Raw genomic sequence first — 14,771 nt, forward strand, 5'->3', positions numbered from 1 at the left:
CTGACCAGTGATGTCCGAAAACAGAAGTCACATTAAACGGGTAAGAACATAATCCTTCATAGACACAGACTGAGTAACAAAGTGGATGTTTTTATAAAATGATTTCTGATTTTTGTCAGTATATATCTGGAATGACACTTGGTAATGGTGCTCAGGTCGGAGGATAGCTGCGTTGGTTGCGTGTCTAAAGAGAAGAAGATGCTGCTGCGTTTTACCCTCGCACTGACTTGCTTGGCATTTGCACAGTAATCAAACTGTATTAATTTGATTTATTGGTTTATTTTTTATAAATGCAGGCTGCGTTTTATTGCGCTCTGTTTGTTGCCCAGATAAGGGGCGCGTTATGCACATTCCATTTTGTTGTTTTTTTTCGAATCCTCAAAATAAAAATGACATAAAAGATCGGATTTCTATATTGCATTTTTTAAATTTCATCAAAGCAACGAAACATAACTCATTAATATAGTAATGAAGTTAAACATGAGACGGCATCGTAATACAGAGTAGTCACGTGGTGCGTCATTCTCTACAGGATGCGCAGCGGGGAAAATAAACATTTTATCATTAAGGCTCATTATGTATTTGTAGCCAACTTAGTCATTTTGATTGTAGGCTAATATAGATACATAAAGCATGTGTTGCCTTCATGATAAGGCTTATATTAGGCTTTTATTTTTTTGCGGCTCCAGACATATTTGTTTTTTGTTTTTTTGGTCCAATATGGCTCTTTCAACATTTTGGGTTGCCGACCCCTGCTCTAAACGATCAAAACGCGTCTGGTGTGAACACACCGTAAAACTTGTTTGAGCAGTGGCATTACAGCATTTGTTTCAGTCTCAAACACAATTTGATATTCAGCAAACCGAAGACGTGTCGACATGGCACGACCAGAAATAAAAATAACTGTTTTTATTCATATAATCTGTTGTATCGTGGTGCTTGGTCACTATAGCCATTATAAGCTGTTAATGTAGGTGTACACTTTATTAATGATACAAGATGAAATCTGTACTGTGTGATGGGGCTTTTTACTTTACCTTCACTTCTCCGGTAAAGAGGTTCCCTACGTAGGGTCCCTTCCCCTTCCAGGCTTATTTATGTTCTGTGTTAAACACGCATACAAGCGGAGCTTTCTTTAATTTCTTTAGGTGCATGTTCCAGTCATATTCAGTGAGCTTGGTGTGCCTATCCATGCAGGATAGTCCATCTCTTACTAAGGAAAGACACAAAGAAGAAGTTGTGATGAATATCATGGCTACACAAACCACCATTGTCTTCTGCAGGGGTCACCAACTCCGCTCCTCGAGGGCTACCATCCTGCAGGTTTTAGTGGTTCTCTGGTAAAACACACTGGATTCAAATGAAAAGCTTCTCCAGCAACTTGTTGTCATCTTCTGCACCTGCCTGTTAATGAGCCACCGACTTGTGTCAGTAAACACTAAAACCTGCTGGGTGGTGGCTCCCAGGGACCGGAGTTGGTGACCCCTGGTCTACTGCGATACTTCTTTTCATGTCTCTTGCTGAAAATGTACTTTATCATGATATCCTCTACCATCACCATATTTGTTGTACTGAAGGTGATGTCAGGACTCTGAAGTGACCTCTGAACTCTGCAGGAGTTTGTGATAAGTGTTGTTTGAAAGGGAAATCCCTTAAATATTTCAAAGGAGCATAAAAAGGAGGGTGCCAAAGATCACGGGGGGGTCTATATTCCAATGATAATAATAATTTGGACATAGCATGTCAAGTATTATCAAGTGTATGCAACGATGTTGCATACACTTGATAATAATGATGAGACGTTGTTGTTACACACTGACGCATGTTGGTCATGTCGTTTATGGAGCTGTAGGACATAAAAGCGCATTAACAACACTGTTAAAATATCTGACTGATACGGTTTAACATGAAGGGTTTCTACCTCATGCACACATTTACACCTACAGCGACACCAGGAGGTGGATACAGCTTCTTCGGTGACACACCGCACACTCCTACAAGGGTCTTAATCTGATTACTGAAGTGCTGACTTGTAGAAACTTTGGAACAGAAAGTCACATTGAGGACTTTTAGATGAAGCAGTATGGGGGGGGCATGCGCACCTGTGCAGTGATTCTTTCTTTCTTTCTTTGGTAGAAAGTTTCGTCTCATTGTATCGATGCGATTCTTTACTGAGTGTTGGTTGTGTGTATATGTAGCATACAACAAGAGTCTCAAACATCCAGCCCAGAGGCCAAAACAAGCCCACCAGATGATCCTGTCTCACCATCGGTGGGCTTGTTTTCAATGGATTTGGTAAATGTGACGATGACATGAAGAACTTAAACACAAGTTTTTTTAAATTATAAAACCTGATTTTTCCACATAAGGTTTCTTTCTCTCTATTTATTTATTTTTTTACATAAATCGTTTTATGTACTTCTTATTTCATAGATCTGAGCTTAAGCTTATATGACAAGGATGAGGCAGGTCAGTTAAGGGGCTTTGGAAATGTACACATATGTACATTGAAAATAATTATCTTTTAAGAAATTATTCTCGATGTGAAATGATGTATGTTTAAATTTCAGATGACTTTAAATCTTTTTTTTTTTTTTATGTATCCATTATGGTCTGTGTACATAATACACACATAAATGAGTAAATATACAAATGAGTATATAGTTTTAAAAATAAAATATTATAAATATTAACAAATAAATTGTAATATTAAATAGAATTTATATAATAAAGTAGATTTTAAATATCAACTTAATCAAATAAATTATAATTAGATTTTTTATTTAATTTATATATTCATTCTATAATATGTATGCTGTCTAATATTTTGTATATCTATGAATATTTTCGATACATAAACATGCAAAAAAAAATTATAGAAATTAAATATAGAAATGAATAAAATATGGAAATGCATAACCGGAGCAAAATATTGTTGAAACTTGATTTTTTTTTTTCCCTCAAAAAGTTTCTGGTTGTTCATAATATCAGACATTACTCTTTGTCAGGTCATGAAGGATAGTTTATTAAAAATAATCATCTTGATAAAGAATTCTTTCTTCTATGCATTAAAGTAAGGGGGAAATGTGGAATAATTATTGTTTATATGTAGTTATGCCACAAATTACCTGATTCAGCCCTTTGGAGATAAAGTTGCACTGTGTCTGGCCTCAAAGCTAAAATGATTGCAACACCCACTGGCCTACAACTGGTGTTCACTTTTAAAAATGTCAGAGTAGTTTATTCAGTTCTGAACACAAACCTTTACAGGTTATCGCCTCTCGTTCAGCTTCCTGTACCTTTTGGACATTGGCTTGGCTTTAATATCTTCTAATGCGCAAAAACACCAAAACAAGACTGGATTAAACTTATCTGACACCTCATCCAAGAAAAAGTGGTACAAACTCCTCCTACACAAGACTGTATCTCTGCTGCAGCCATTTCTTTCCTTAACAGTCAAAGGGTGTATTTTAGTTTTCAAAATAGCCATCATCTTTTTAGAGCTACAAGTCCAAGAGCCTCAAACAAAGCTCCAGTGTCAGGCAACCTGTTTGAACAGCTCCACTCACATGCCAAATCCTTCTCCCAAAGCCAGAGCAGGGAGCAAAGCTCACAAAGTTGGCATCTGATGTTAATCACTTTTGACACAACAGGGCTTATCTCTGTTATTACTGTGTTGAGCTTTCATAATATTTGTTAACAAGGGTTTTCACGAGGGTTTAACCTCAACTCTTTGTATTGTTTTAAGTGCCAGCACAGTAGCAGCTTCAGTACCTCAGAGAGTCGAGGTAAGGAGTGTTACTAAAGGTAGTGTTTTTAAAGTTAGAGCCATGCATCCAAGTTTTATATAGATCTGCTTTTATTACATAGCAAATCTTATTATTTGTTGTGTTTTGTGCAGATTTTCTTGGATTCGTATAACATCTTCATCATCCTCTGTCAATAGCAATAATAAATGAATAAACATTTCATTGGATTCTTCATCCAGCTTGGTGTCTAAATATATTGCTGGTTTATTTAACTCAGCATGTTCCGCTGCATAGTCCAGTAAACCAGTTCATATAGATGTGAAATCTCACCAACAATTCCCCCAAAGCGGCTGCTTTGTGAGGTCCAACTCAGAAAAGTCATATAGAGCTGCACTATGACACCACGGTTTGGAACACAGGGGATTAACAGCAGCACAGCAGGGTTTCATGTGACCAGTGTGTGTTACACGCCTCCAGTCTGCCGCTGAGATTGCCTGCTGGAAATGTCCGGCATTGCCTCTGCTTTGGAAGTGTCTGAAATTGCCATAGACGTCTTGATTTTTGAAGGCATTTGTAGCAAAGCTGGAAGATGTAGCAGGAAAAATTACAGCAGCAATTATCTCTGTGTTGATCCATCCATTCATGTATTTTCTCCCACTATACTGAGGTCAGGTCATGGAGGCAACTGGTTGGGATAGGAGGGAAGCCCAGATGGTCTCCAGATCCTCCTGAAGTGTTCCTAAGCTTGGAGGAGATCCTAGGGTCCTCCATAGGATCTCTTCCATGTTGGAGACACCTTTAAAAAAGGGAGAAGCTATTGTTAATAGTCATGTTTTTCACATGTTTGTTATTTAATTGGTGGCTGCCACAGTTGTGTTTGCTGAGGCTTTGTCCTCCATTTACCAAAGATTTTTGGATCTTTTTTTTTATTTGTCTGAAGACCTCAGACAGACAGTCTGGTGAAGATCTTCTGACTGAGGTTTATTGTTTACAAACATTATTGTACAACCAGAGGTCAGTCCTGCAGTTAGTACTAGAGTGCAGACCTCCACTAATATTTCCACCCTTATTGTGAAGAGTCCTTCCTGTGTCCATATTTCCTTCCAGATCAATCTTAAATGAACAAAATCTAAGTTAGATTAAGACTTATTCTCAGACTAAAAAATCACAAGTCTGTCCAGTACTTTTAGCATACAGTTGATTACAGAAGCAGATAAAAGTAGGCAGAAACATAACATTCTTGGGGGAAGTAATGAATGGAGTTGTTTTAATTTATTAAAAAAAAAAAAAAAAAAGAAGAAAATAGCTTTGATACAGACTTATTTTTCACCATTATGTTTTTTTTTCTCTTCTGCTTGTTGGCCCATGTCAGCATCACACAGCTGTAGCAGCTTGTTGAACTTAACCAGTTAAACTTTACAATCTGCTACTTTTGACAGAACTGACACACCTAACCGTTCACCGTCACTAATACTGTTGGGATATGGCTTTGTTTTCTCTGTACAACATAATTGATGATTACATAATTACTGATATCAACACAGTTTGAGCTCATAAGGAGATCCGTACCAGCCACGCTCCCAACCTAAGCTACCGATCACATTTCTCAGAGTTATATACACTACTCACAAAAAGTTAGGGATATTTGGCTTTCAGGTGAAATTGATGGAAAATGCAATATGTTCATGCTACAGTGATATAATATCATAAAAGTAAGACATTTAAGTAGAAGGATGCACTACTGATTTCCTCATCTCAAAAAATTCATTCAACACAAAAGGTAACAACAATGGTAGTTACACCACAACAAAAAATGTGAACGTCTCAATATCTCGTCATGTGCCCTTGAGCATCAATTACAGCTTGACAACGACGTCTCATGCTGTTCACAAGGCAACTTATTGCCTGCTGAGGCATGGCATCCCACTCTTCTTGAAGGGCAGCCCTCAGGTCATTGAGGTTCTGGGGTGCAGGGTTTCGAGCCTCTACACGACGGCTCAGCTGATCCCACAGGTTTTCAATGGGATTCAGGTCTGGAGAGAGTGCAGGCCATTCCATTTGAGGTACACCAGTCTCCAACAGCCGTTCCCTGATGATGCGGCCTCGATGAGCAGGAGCATTGTCGTCCATGAAGATGAAATTAGGCCTGTGCTGTTCATGTAGGGGCACAATCACTGGATTAATGATGTTATTCAGGTAGTATGGGCTTGTCACTGTACCATTCACAAAGTGTAGGGCAGTTCTGTGCCAAGTGGACACCCCTGCCCACACTGTAACACCGCCACCACCAAAAGCTGGCCTGGTGACAACAGTGGCTGATGCATAGCGCTCTCCCTGACGTCTCCAACATCGTTGCCGGCCATCATTTCTGCTCAGTGTGAATCGACTTTCATCAGAGAACAGCACTGAGGCCCACTGGTTCCTCGTCCAGCGTAAATGCTCCCTGGCCCATGCAAGACGATGATGCCTGTGCCTGGTGGTGTGGTCAGGTACCCGTGCAGGTCGTCTAGCACGCAGACCACGCTGATGGAAATGGTTTCGAATGGTCTGACGTGACACTTGGGTGCCTCTCACCTCTCTTAAACGTGCCTGGAGTTGAGTGGCATTCATCATCCGGTTTCTCAGGGCAGTGTTCACAATGTAGCGGTCATCAGCACGGGATGTGGCCAAAGGACGTCCACTTCTAGGCCTTTCTGTGACTCTTCCAGTCTCTCCATATCTCTGTTGCAACGTGCTGATGACACTCTGTGACACTCCAAGCTCAGTGGCCACTTCTGTCTGAGAACGTCCTGTTTGAAGCATCGCAATGGCAAGGGACTGTTGTTCCATTGTTAGGTGTCGTCTTGGTCTCATGATGTCAAAATGTGAACAGCATGATGAGGACAACTGTTTAAACACCAGCTCTAATTGAACCAGGACATTTATTGGTCAATTCAAGGATCACACACCTGCCGTGATTACATTATATTTGCCGTTAAGCTCCTTGTTAGAGAACAGCAACTTGTGCAAAATTTATTGAAACATCTAACAGTTGGACATGTGCATTTAAAAGCTTAGAGAAGATCACATTAAGTTCACCTGTACAGGTTTGAATGCATTTTAGGCTTGTTGTGAAATTTCACCCAAAAGCTGAATATCCCTAACTTTTTGTGAATAGTGTGTGTGTGTGTGTGTGTGTATATATATATATATATATATATATATATATATATATATATATATTATAATTTTTCTTCTCTGTGGAGTTTAAGGATAATTTTTTCATTAAAAAAAAGAAAGTAAATTGTTAGAGATTATTAACAAGGACTCCCAGAGCCCACTATGAATAGATTAAATCCTTTTATCAGCGTGTTGATGCTGTTTAATCACACAGTCTGATGGAACAAATCAGGTCCTGTCTCTTCTTCAGGATGGAGCACTCATTCATCTGCATCCACCTCAGACTCTCCTCTTTTTTCACTTCCATTAATTTTCCCTTGTTTCTTTTTATCAGGTGAGGTCAAAGAGGCGGGGCCAGGAGAACGGTGGCGCTCCCCAACCCATAGTACCGGGGACTGTCGCTGGCAGAGAAGCTTCTGGCTGTGGGACAACTGAGAGGTGAGGACAGAGAAAAACACTGTTAGCAAAACATGACAAACATGCAAACATTAACACCACAACTCTCTAGAAGTCTCATTTACACAGGAGTCAGGATTTAAACAGCAGATAGATGGCTCATTGCAGGCCCCACGGTGCAGATCCAGGCACCAGTCTGCTCATTTCCCACCTTGATAGCGGGCACCATGATAATAATAATAATAACAATGATAATAATAATAATAATAACAATACAAGAAAAAGGTGTTAAACTTTTTCGAAGGTGGAAGAAAATGTATTTATTTCATTCATCTTCTCTTCATTTTTCGTCTTCTTTGCAGACAGTTACAGTAATTCATATGATAGTCTCTCTCTTCATCCTGACCTTTTCTTCTATGATCAGTGAAGTAATTGGGTCTTTGATTTTCACAATTCAGTCCCCCTGCAGCTATTTGAGTTATAAGTTGTCCTTTGTTGGTTATTCAGTCACAAAGTCATTCTGATCTGTCCTTGGAGCGTTTGTCGGTCAGCTGATCTTCTATCCTGCTGTCAGAAAAGAATTGATTTTCATGGCTTAATGTTAAATCAGCCGAGTAATTTCTGCAGCTTTTCTTATAAGCAGCACATTCGAGAATTCAACATAACATACAGACTGCTTGTATATTTTAATATCAACTCCTAAAGTGACTGATGTAACTGCAAAGCAATGAGAAATCCTTTCTTTCTAAATTCCAGTCATGAAGGATCGGCTCACTTAACCGTATATCTGATAGGGCTGTTTGTCCAGTACCAGTAAACACTGGTTCCAGTTTAGTCCTGGAGTCTCACACCCTGTGTGCCCTGTGGGAAACTGGCCAGTTTAACCAGGAGAAAGAGGGATGACTTCACTTCTCACAACTCAACCAAAAATCTTGGAGATCTGGGCATGAAAGTTGATTATAAAGTTGCCAGGTTGCATTATAAGCGACAGTTTTCCTGAATGAACAGAGAAAATTTCATGTCAGCTCAGCTGACAGTAATTTCTCCGTCTTGGCAGCATGTCCGTTGACTTAAATCGGCTGTTCTGACATCTTTTGTATAAACAGCGTAACATCGTTAGTCTGAGATCACAAAAAACCAAACCATCTCCAAATCCCTGAAACACCGTGCTTTCTGTCTGAACCGGCTCATCCTTGCTAGCTGCTGCGCTAACCTTTGCTTTGGGTGTTTGCCAGGCTAAGGCCTGAGCCCGCTGCCAACTACGGAGACCCAAGGAGAATGTTTGCAGTGTGCATAAAAGAGGAAAAAAAAATAAGATTTATCATATTAGATTAATCATAAATGGCTAAATGTAATGAATGAATGAAATCGGTTTATCACAGCCCGGATCTTATGTTGCTGTCATTTTTCCAGTTAATGTGATTTTCTGCAGAGAGGAAATCTATTTTCTTTAATGTTGCCCTGTTCTTACATACAGTTCGGTTCCCCTGTCGCTGTTAGCGTGACCAGCAGTCATCTCACACACACAAGCGGACATGCACTGGAGCGTTTAACACGCTGTGCGCCATCTGGATCTTCTCTGAGACCCGGTTCTGTTGCTACACGCTATAAACTTCTCCTGTTGCACAAAGTCTTCAGCTTTTGTTTGTTGGTGATAAAAACCAGCTCATTTTCCAGCAGCATTTAGAATTTCACAATAGTCTTCTAATCCTGTCATTGTAATGTTGTTTTCTTCCTCCAGCCGGCACACTGCTCATGACAAAAGCCTGTCACTCCCGTGTTAGTGGTTTGTGTGTTCGTGTGTGCACTCTCCTCCGTGTGTATGCATGCACGTGTTTGTGCGTATGTTTCAAGCATACTTGTCATTCCTCACAGCTTTGCTCTTCGTGTCAAGTGGTTTAAGCTGTTTGAACCAAGTTGCAGGTCACCAAAGGTTGTTTGGAGTCGCAGAGGGATTTTTGTAATTGGGAAGGAAGATTAATTGTCGAGGATAAAACTGGACAATCTTTTGTGTCAGGTCTTTAAAACTTTATTTATCCTCACCGGAGTGAGATTTTTTACAGAGGCCATGAGGAAAAGTCAAGTGATACATGTGCCATTAGAGGGAGAGACAGGACAAATATGAGTTCAGAAGACAGAAGACAATTATTGACTGAACTGGTTGATGCCAGTTTTAACAAGACACAAGTACAAAGTTTGTTTATCAAAACTTATTTAAGTTCGCTTAAACTGGAATCAAAACAGCCAAATGGTTTCAAATCCAGTTCAAATTTTATTTATCTCATACGTAAGAAGCTTTGCACAATAAAAGCATCACTTTTTACATATTAATACACAAACTCACACACATAAAAATATAACCCTGGGTCCCATAAAGTTGGAAGGCTTTGCAAAAAACACAACAATCTGTAAATCTCATGAACTCACATTTCTGTACAGTAGAATATAAACAACATATCAGAGACATTTTTATGGGAAATATTTTTAATTTGACGGCAGCAACACATCCCCAAAATGTTGAACAGCACGATGTTTCGTAGCATCTCATCCTGTTTTAACAACTGTGTGAAAACATCTGGGAGGTGAGGAGACCAGTTGGGGAGTTTTATGAGAAGAATGTTGTCACATCTGATGCAGGATTCTGGCTGCTCAGCAGTCCTGAACCCTCATTGCTGGAGTTTTGATGATATTTCAGATGTTTTGTGTTTTCAGCAGCTGGACTCTGCTCTTGTGCAGCAGTGCTGCTGGGATGGTTACAGTGTGTGGTTTAGTATCCTCTTGTTCCATTCTGCACTTGCTATTTACTGCTCTAAGCTACACATCACAAGTATGTTGCTGAGTTTACTTTCAGATTTCTTCACCTTGAGCTTGATTCTGGATTTCACAGATGATTTTGGTATCTATATTTTTTGTAAAAGGCAAAATGAACCAGAACTGGATCAACACACACACCAGTCTTCTGAATAAGCTGCATACAAGCAGATAGGCTTAAAGCTGGGGGAAGTAATGTTGCTCATATTTTTTATTACTCTGGGTGAAGTGGTTCCTCGTCCTGATAATAGTCTATATATTATGTAATCATGAACAATAGGAAATATAGTTAGACCCCTCAGTTTACTGTAAATCTGTAAAAACTGACCAATCAAAACGTTCGGACCGAATTGAAGTTGATCATTTCTTATATTCGTAAGTTTCTTCTCCCGGCTCCCCTCCTCCCCCTCCAGCAGCACATACCTGATAGCCACACCCTCCATATAAACAGCGTGTTAGGATGAAAATACAAAGTAGTGAAGATGAAACTAGGAAGGCAAACATGGCTGAGAACATGCAGGAAGGATTTCCCGACCCGGCTTGGTTTATTTGCCTCCTCCTGCTAAACAGCTGAGAAGAATAAAATTTTTGGTGGAAAAAGCTACGAATAAAAAAGTCTTGGATCACACAAGGAGCAAAACCAGAGGGGGAGGAGTCAAGACAGGGCGCCACTTTCACATCATGCTAGCTCCCCAACATTACCTACCCCAGATTTAATGTGGCTGTATATTCTGATCCCCAGCTTAAGTGTTTAACTTTTCTCCTTTTCTTTTATTGAATTGGATGTGGGACTAATTGTTTACAGAATACATATGAAATACTGTAAATTTTACTTTTGATAATATCTATGCATATAAAAATTTTTGTTTCTACTGATGCTTGAACACGAAACCATGACCTTGTAAAATATGTCACGCTCACTGAGATGAGTTTAGATCCAAGCATCTTAACTCAGCTTTTGTTCTTTTTTTTTATCTTAGAGGTATAAGAATTGCCAGACATGTTGGGTTTAGTGGTAGACTAAACATTAAAGAAAGTACAGGACAAGAACCATCTTACAAAAGTAGGAATGCTCTGTTTTCCTTTGTGGCATTTGTCACTCAGAGTTCCCCCGGCTCTCCTACTTGTCTCAGCAAGTTTATATGCACCTTGAACACTCACTGTTTGGCATTTGATACTGTTTATCTGCAGGTCAGGACCCTGAATCTACCATGAGTCCTTTGTGGCATTGTTTCGTCCCCACAAACAAACTTTACCAGTATTTTTATGTCTTCAAGTAATAGAACTTAACACTTTTTCTGGCTTTTTTTTTTAACCTTTCTCCTTCATCTTCTCAAATGTATTTAACAGGACAGACTAAATAAGGCATTAAGAGGGAAAAAACAGACTAACTGGCCTGACTGGACTGTGCTTTATGGCTTTAACACAAGTTTAATTTAATGATATTGTAAAAGAATATTTGGTAAGTTTAAATGAGTTTTAAGTGTTATGCTTTATCAAGAGTTTTATTTGTTTGATTTGCCATCAGTTGTGTGGATGTGAGCACGATTACATTTACTACTGGATGGTGTGAACTTCTTTGCTAACAAGTGATGATGATTCAAAATCAATGTACAAACTTTGGGAAATCATTTAAATTTGTTTTTGCTCTTTAATGCCTCTTTTTGCCTCCCAGGTGTGAACAAACCTTGAAGAGATCGGGTGCAGGACCTTTCGGCAAAGTCGATCATCGTCATAGCAACCAGAGCATCATTCATCATGTCAGATCCAAGTCCCTCCATCTTCTTCGAAATGGCAAGGGCCCACCAAACCAGCCTCCCTCTTCCTCTGTTCTCCCTGCATCTCTTCGGTCCTCTACCTTTCCTCCATCTTCATCCATCCCATCGTCGAGTCCTCAGTCCACCAGAGCTTCTAGAAGTGAAGAGCAACGTGACACGCCTCACACAGCTCTCATCAGGTAAGACTCCCATGTGAATCAGGCAACCTGCCGCTCAGATTGAAGCTGCAGAAGCAGATTTCTAAGTGAGGAAAATCTGCATCCAGTTCAGCTCAACATTTCCGTTGGTTTTTCTGTCACTGAAGTGGAGTACAAAGGTTTGCCGGGAAAATAAATAACCACATCATTTATAACATCCTCATCTCATTCTCACAGCTCTCTTAAAATGAACTGGCTAAACATCATTCCCTGGAGGAAAAAGTCATTTTATAACACAGATTTAGAGTCTAGAATATGATGTTCCTTCATAGTGAACGGCGTACTCTGTACTTCCCAGCCTGAGGACATCAATTTTTAATTTGATTCAAATATTAATTTGATTTAGCTATTAAACCTCCTCCCACTGGGACTGAATTATTCATCTTATGTGCAGCTTAGATGAATGTACAGCAGCACTGCTTACATGTGTTGCTCTGGTTTAATAAAGTCCTAAATAATAAACTCAACACACACCCTACTGACTGCGATCTGACCTCACCTGCGTTTGCTTTCATCTTAAAGCCTGACCAGATAAATTGGGATTTTATCATATGGGGGACATGTGGGAGGGGATCTGATTGTTAGGCAGCAACAATCATAAGTTTCTTCTAGTTATATCACAACACACAAACACTAAACATTTACAAAGATTTACTCTCTGAATAATCAGTCACAAATCTTACTTTTTCTTTCCTTCTGAAAAGGATTTTTGCTTTTTTGGTTGAACATTTAAAAAAAACAAAGAACATTTGTTTCATTAGCATTAGCATTGTTGTTGATTACCCAAACTGGCACAGTATGGAGGAAGTTGGGAGAATCCTACTGGTTATTAACCAGATTGCCAAGTAAGCCTTTTTATTGGCAGATGACGAATATAGTAGAAAGCTGCGTCTGGATGTAAAGTCAACACAACAATCCACATCACACAGCATGTCAGGTTGCACACAATCAAATCACACAAATCAAACAATCTTGTATTGACCTAATTTAAGGACTGGAATTAAGGACGCGTTTTATTTCACAGACAATCCACATTAAAAATCTTTTCAGACTGTTTTCTTCTCAGCCTTTAATATTTCTGGGGAAACAGGATCTTTTCTGATGTGCTTTAAGAAACACTTGGAGAAAAATGAGATTATTATTATTAGTAGAGGTTATTTAACCTGTTATGTTTCTGTAGTGAAAATACTTTTCTCTGGTCAACATTTGTTATTGATAAATAACAGAAGTTTCTTTAGACTGCTGCGTCCCACCCAGACATTCCTGGAAGAATCACAGCGTAAAACTTGGTATTTCTGATGTGAAATTAGTGTGATTGTGTGTGATTGTGTGTGTGTGTGTGTGTGTGTGTGTGTGTGTGTGTGTGTGTGTGTGTGTGTGTGTGTGTGTGTGTGTGACAGACTTGCAGTAAGAGATAACGCCTCCTATAGAGTTTCCATAGTATTTCACAGTACAGCTGGGTGGGGACAGCAAATCACTAAAATAGCCTAGACGTTTCCTGCTCAGTGGGTAACGTACCTTATGAACATTGTCCTTCCCAGTAATCTCATGGGAGGTAAACGCATCGACAGGTCCCAGTGATGTCATATGTCTTTATGATTTTACAACAAAATTCTATTATTAGATCTGTATGTGACAGAGTTAGTGATGGACAGTTGTTCCTTCTGTGTGTGAGGAAAAAGGAAATGACATGCAGGAAGATGAGCTAAGCTGCCCTGTCTTGACTTTGTCAGTCATCGCCCTCTGCACCCAAAGCTCCTGGTCTGAAATTATACATCCACTCTCTTTGACTTCCCACGTGCAGGAGGCTAAATAAGGAGATCTAATGTTTTCCATATTTTACTCATTTAAAGACGCAGTGGCAAAGATTAGTCTGCAGATCCATAACAATACACCTCCATCTCGCATCCTATCTGTTAGGGAGGGGGGGAATCAAATCGAAAAATTGAATTTTTTTTTTTGCTTCACAATTTTAAAATAGATTTTATTTTTTCAAATAGAAATAATCCATTATCAGATTTTTGTCATTTTTATTGTTTTTTATTGATCTTTTTACTTGTCTTCTTGGGCATTAAAGCAGCAGAATGATGGTCTGGCTACGGTGCTGTTTTATTCCTTATTATACATCAAGAAAAATGACGAGTAAAAAAAGTTTTGTATATTTTTTTTTTGTTTTGTTTTTAGTCTAGAAAAATCAGCAATATTAAAAAAATCGTGAAAATTGCAATTTAAATTGAATCAGCACCCAAAAAAAACGGAATTGAATCAGGACAAAAGCATATCATACTACTATGAGCTCTCTTTTAGCCTGACTAAAAGTCAGTCCAGTGTTTACTCGTCTTTTCTCTCACACTATCCCATTTCTCTCTCTTTTCTTCCAATAATCTTCTCTTGTGTTTCTTTGTGGGATCTGACACAGCTGTGATGGGATGTTCCAGGCTGGTTCACCGCCAGCAGTAATGGTTCCAGAAATGTGCACGATGAATGTCACCAGTGCCATCAGAATGAGTTCTGTTTGTTTGTGTTTTTTTTTTTTTTTAAACTGGATGGCTTTGGTTCAGTTTTTTGTGTTTTTGGAAAAAAAATAAGAAAGAAAAAAAAACTTGGGTCATATATTTAAGAGGGTGAGGATATTCATCAAATCCCTCTGAAATCGTCCCCTTTACCTGAAAGCGATATTT

At 39.1% G+C, this 14,771-nt stretch overlaps 1 protein-coding gene across 1 annotated transcript in view; it reads left to right on the forward strand.

The window, feature by feature from the left end:
- Positions 1-7,343, forward strand: part of LOC306768009 (TBC1 domain family member 12) — a gene marked incomplete at both ends in the record, with an annotated part of 62,481 nt that extends 55,138 nt beyond the window's left edge. Inside the window, 2 exons of the mRNA XM_079256206.1 lie at positions 3,749-3,788; positions 7,243-7,343. Of these exons, the coding sequence (XP_079112332.1) occupies positions 3,749-3,788; positions 7,243-7,343 (141 nt within the window). The remainder of the gene's footprint in view (positions 1-3,748; positions 3,789-7,242) is intronic.
- Positions 7,344-14,771: the final 7,428 nt, after the last annotated feature.

This window comes from Telmatherina bonti (assembly GCF_933228915.1).
Source record: "Telmatherina bonti genome assembly, chromosome: 2".
NCBI classification, from domain to species: domain Eukaryota; kingdom Metazoa; phylum Chordata; class Actinopteri; order Atheriniformes; family Telmatherinidae; genus Telmatherina; species Telmatherina bonti.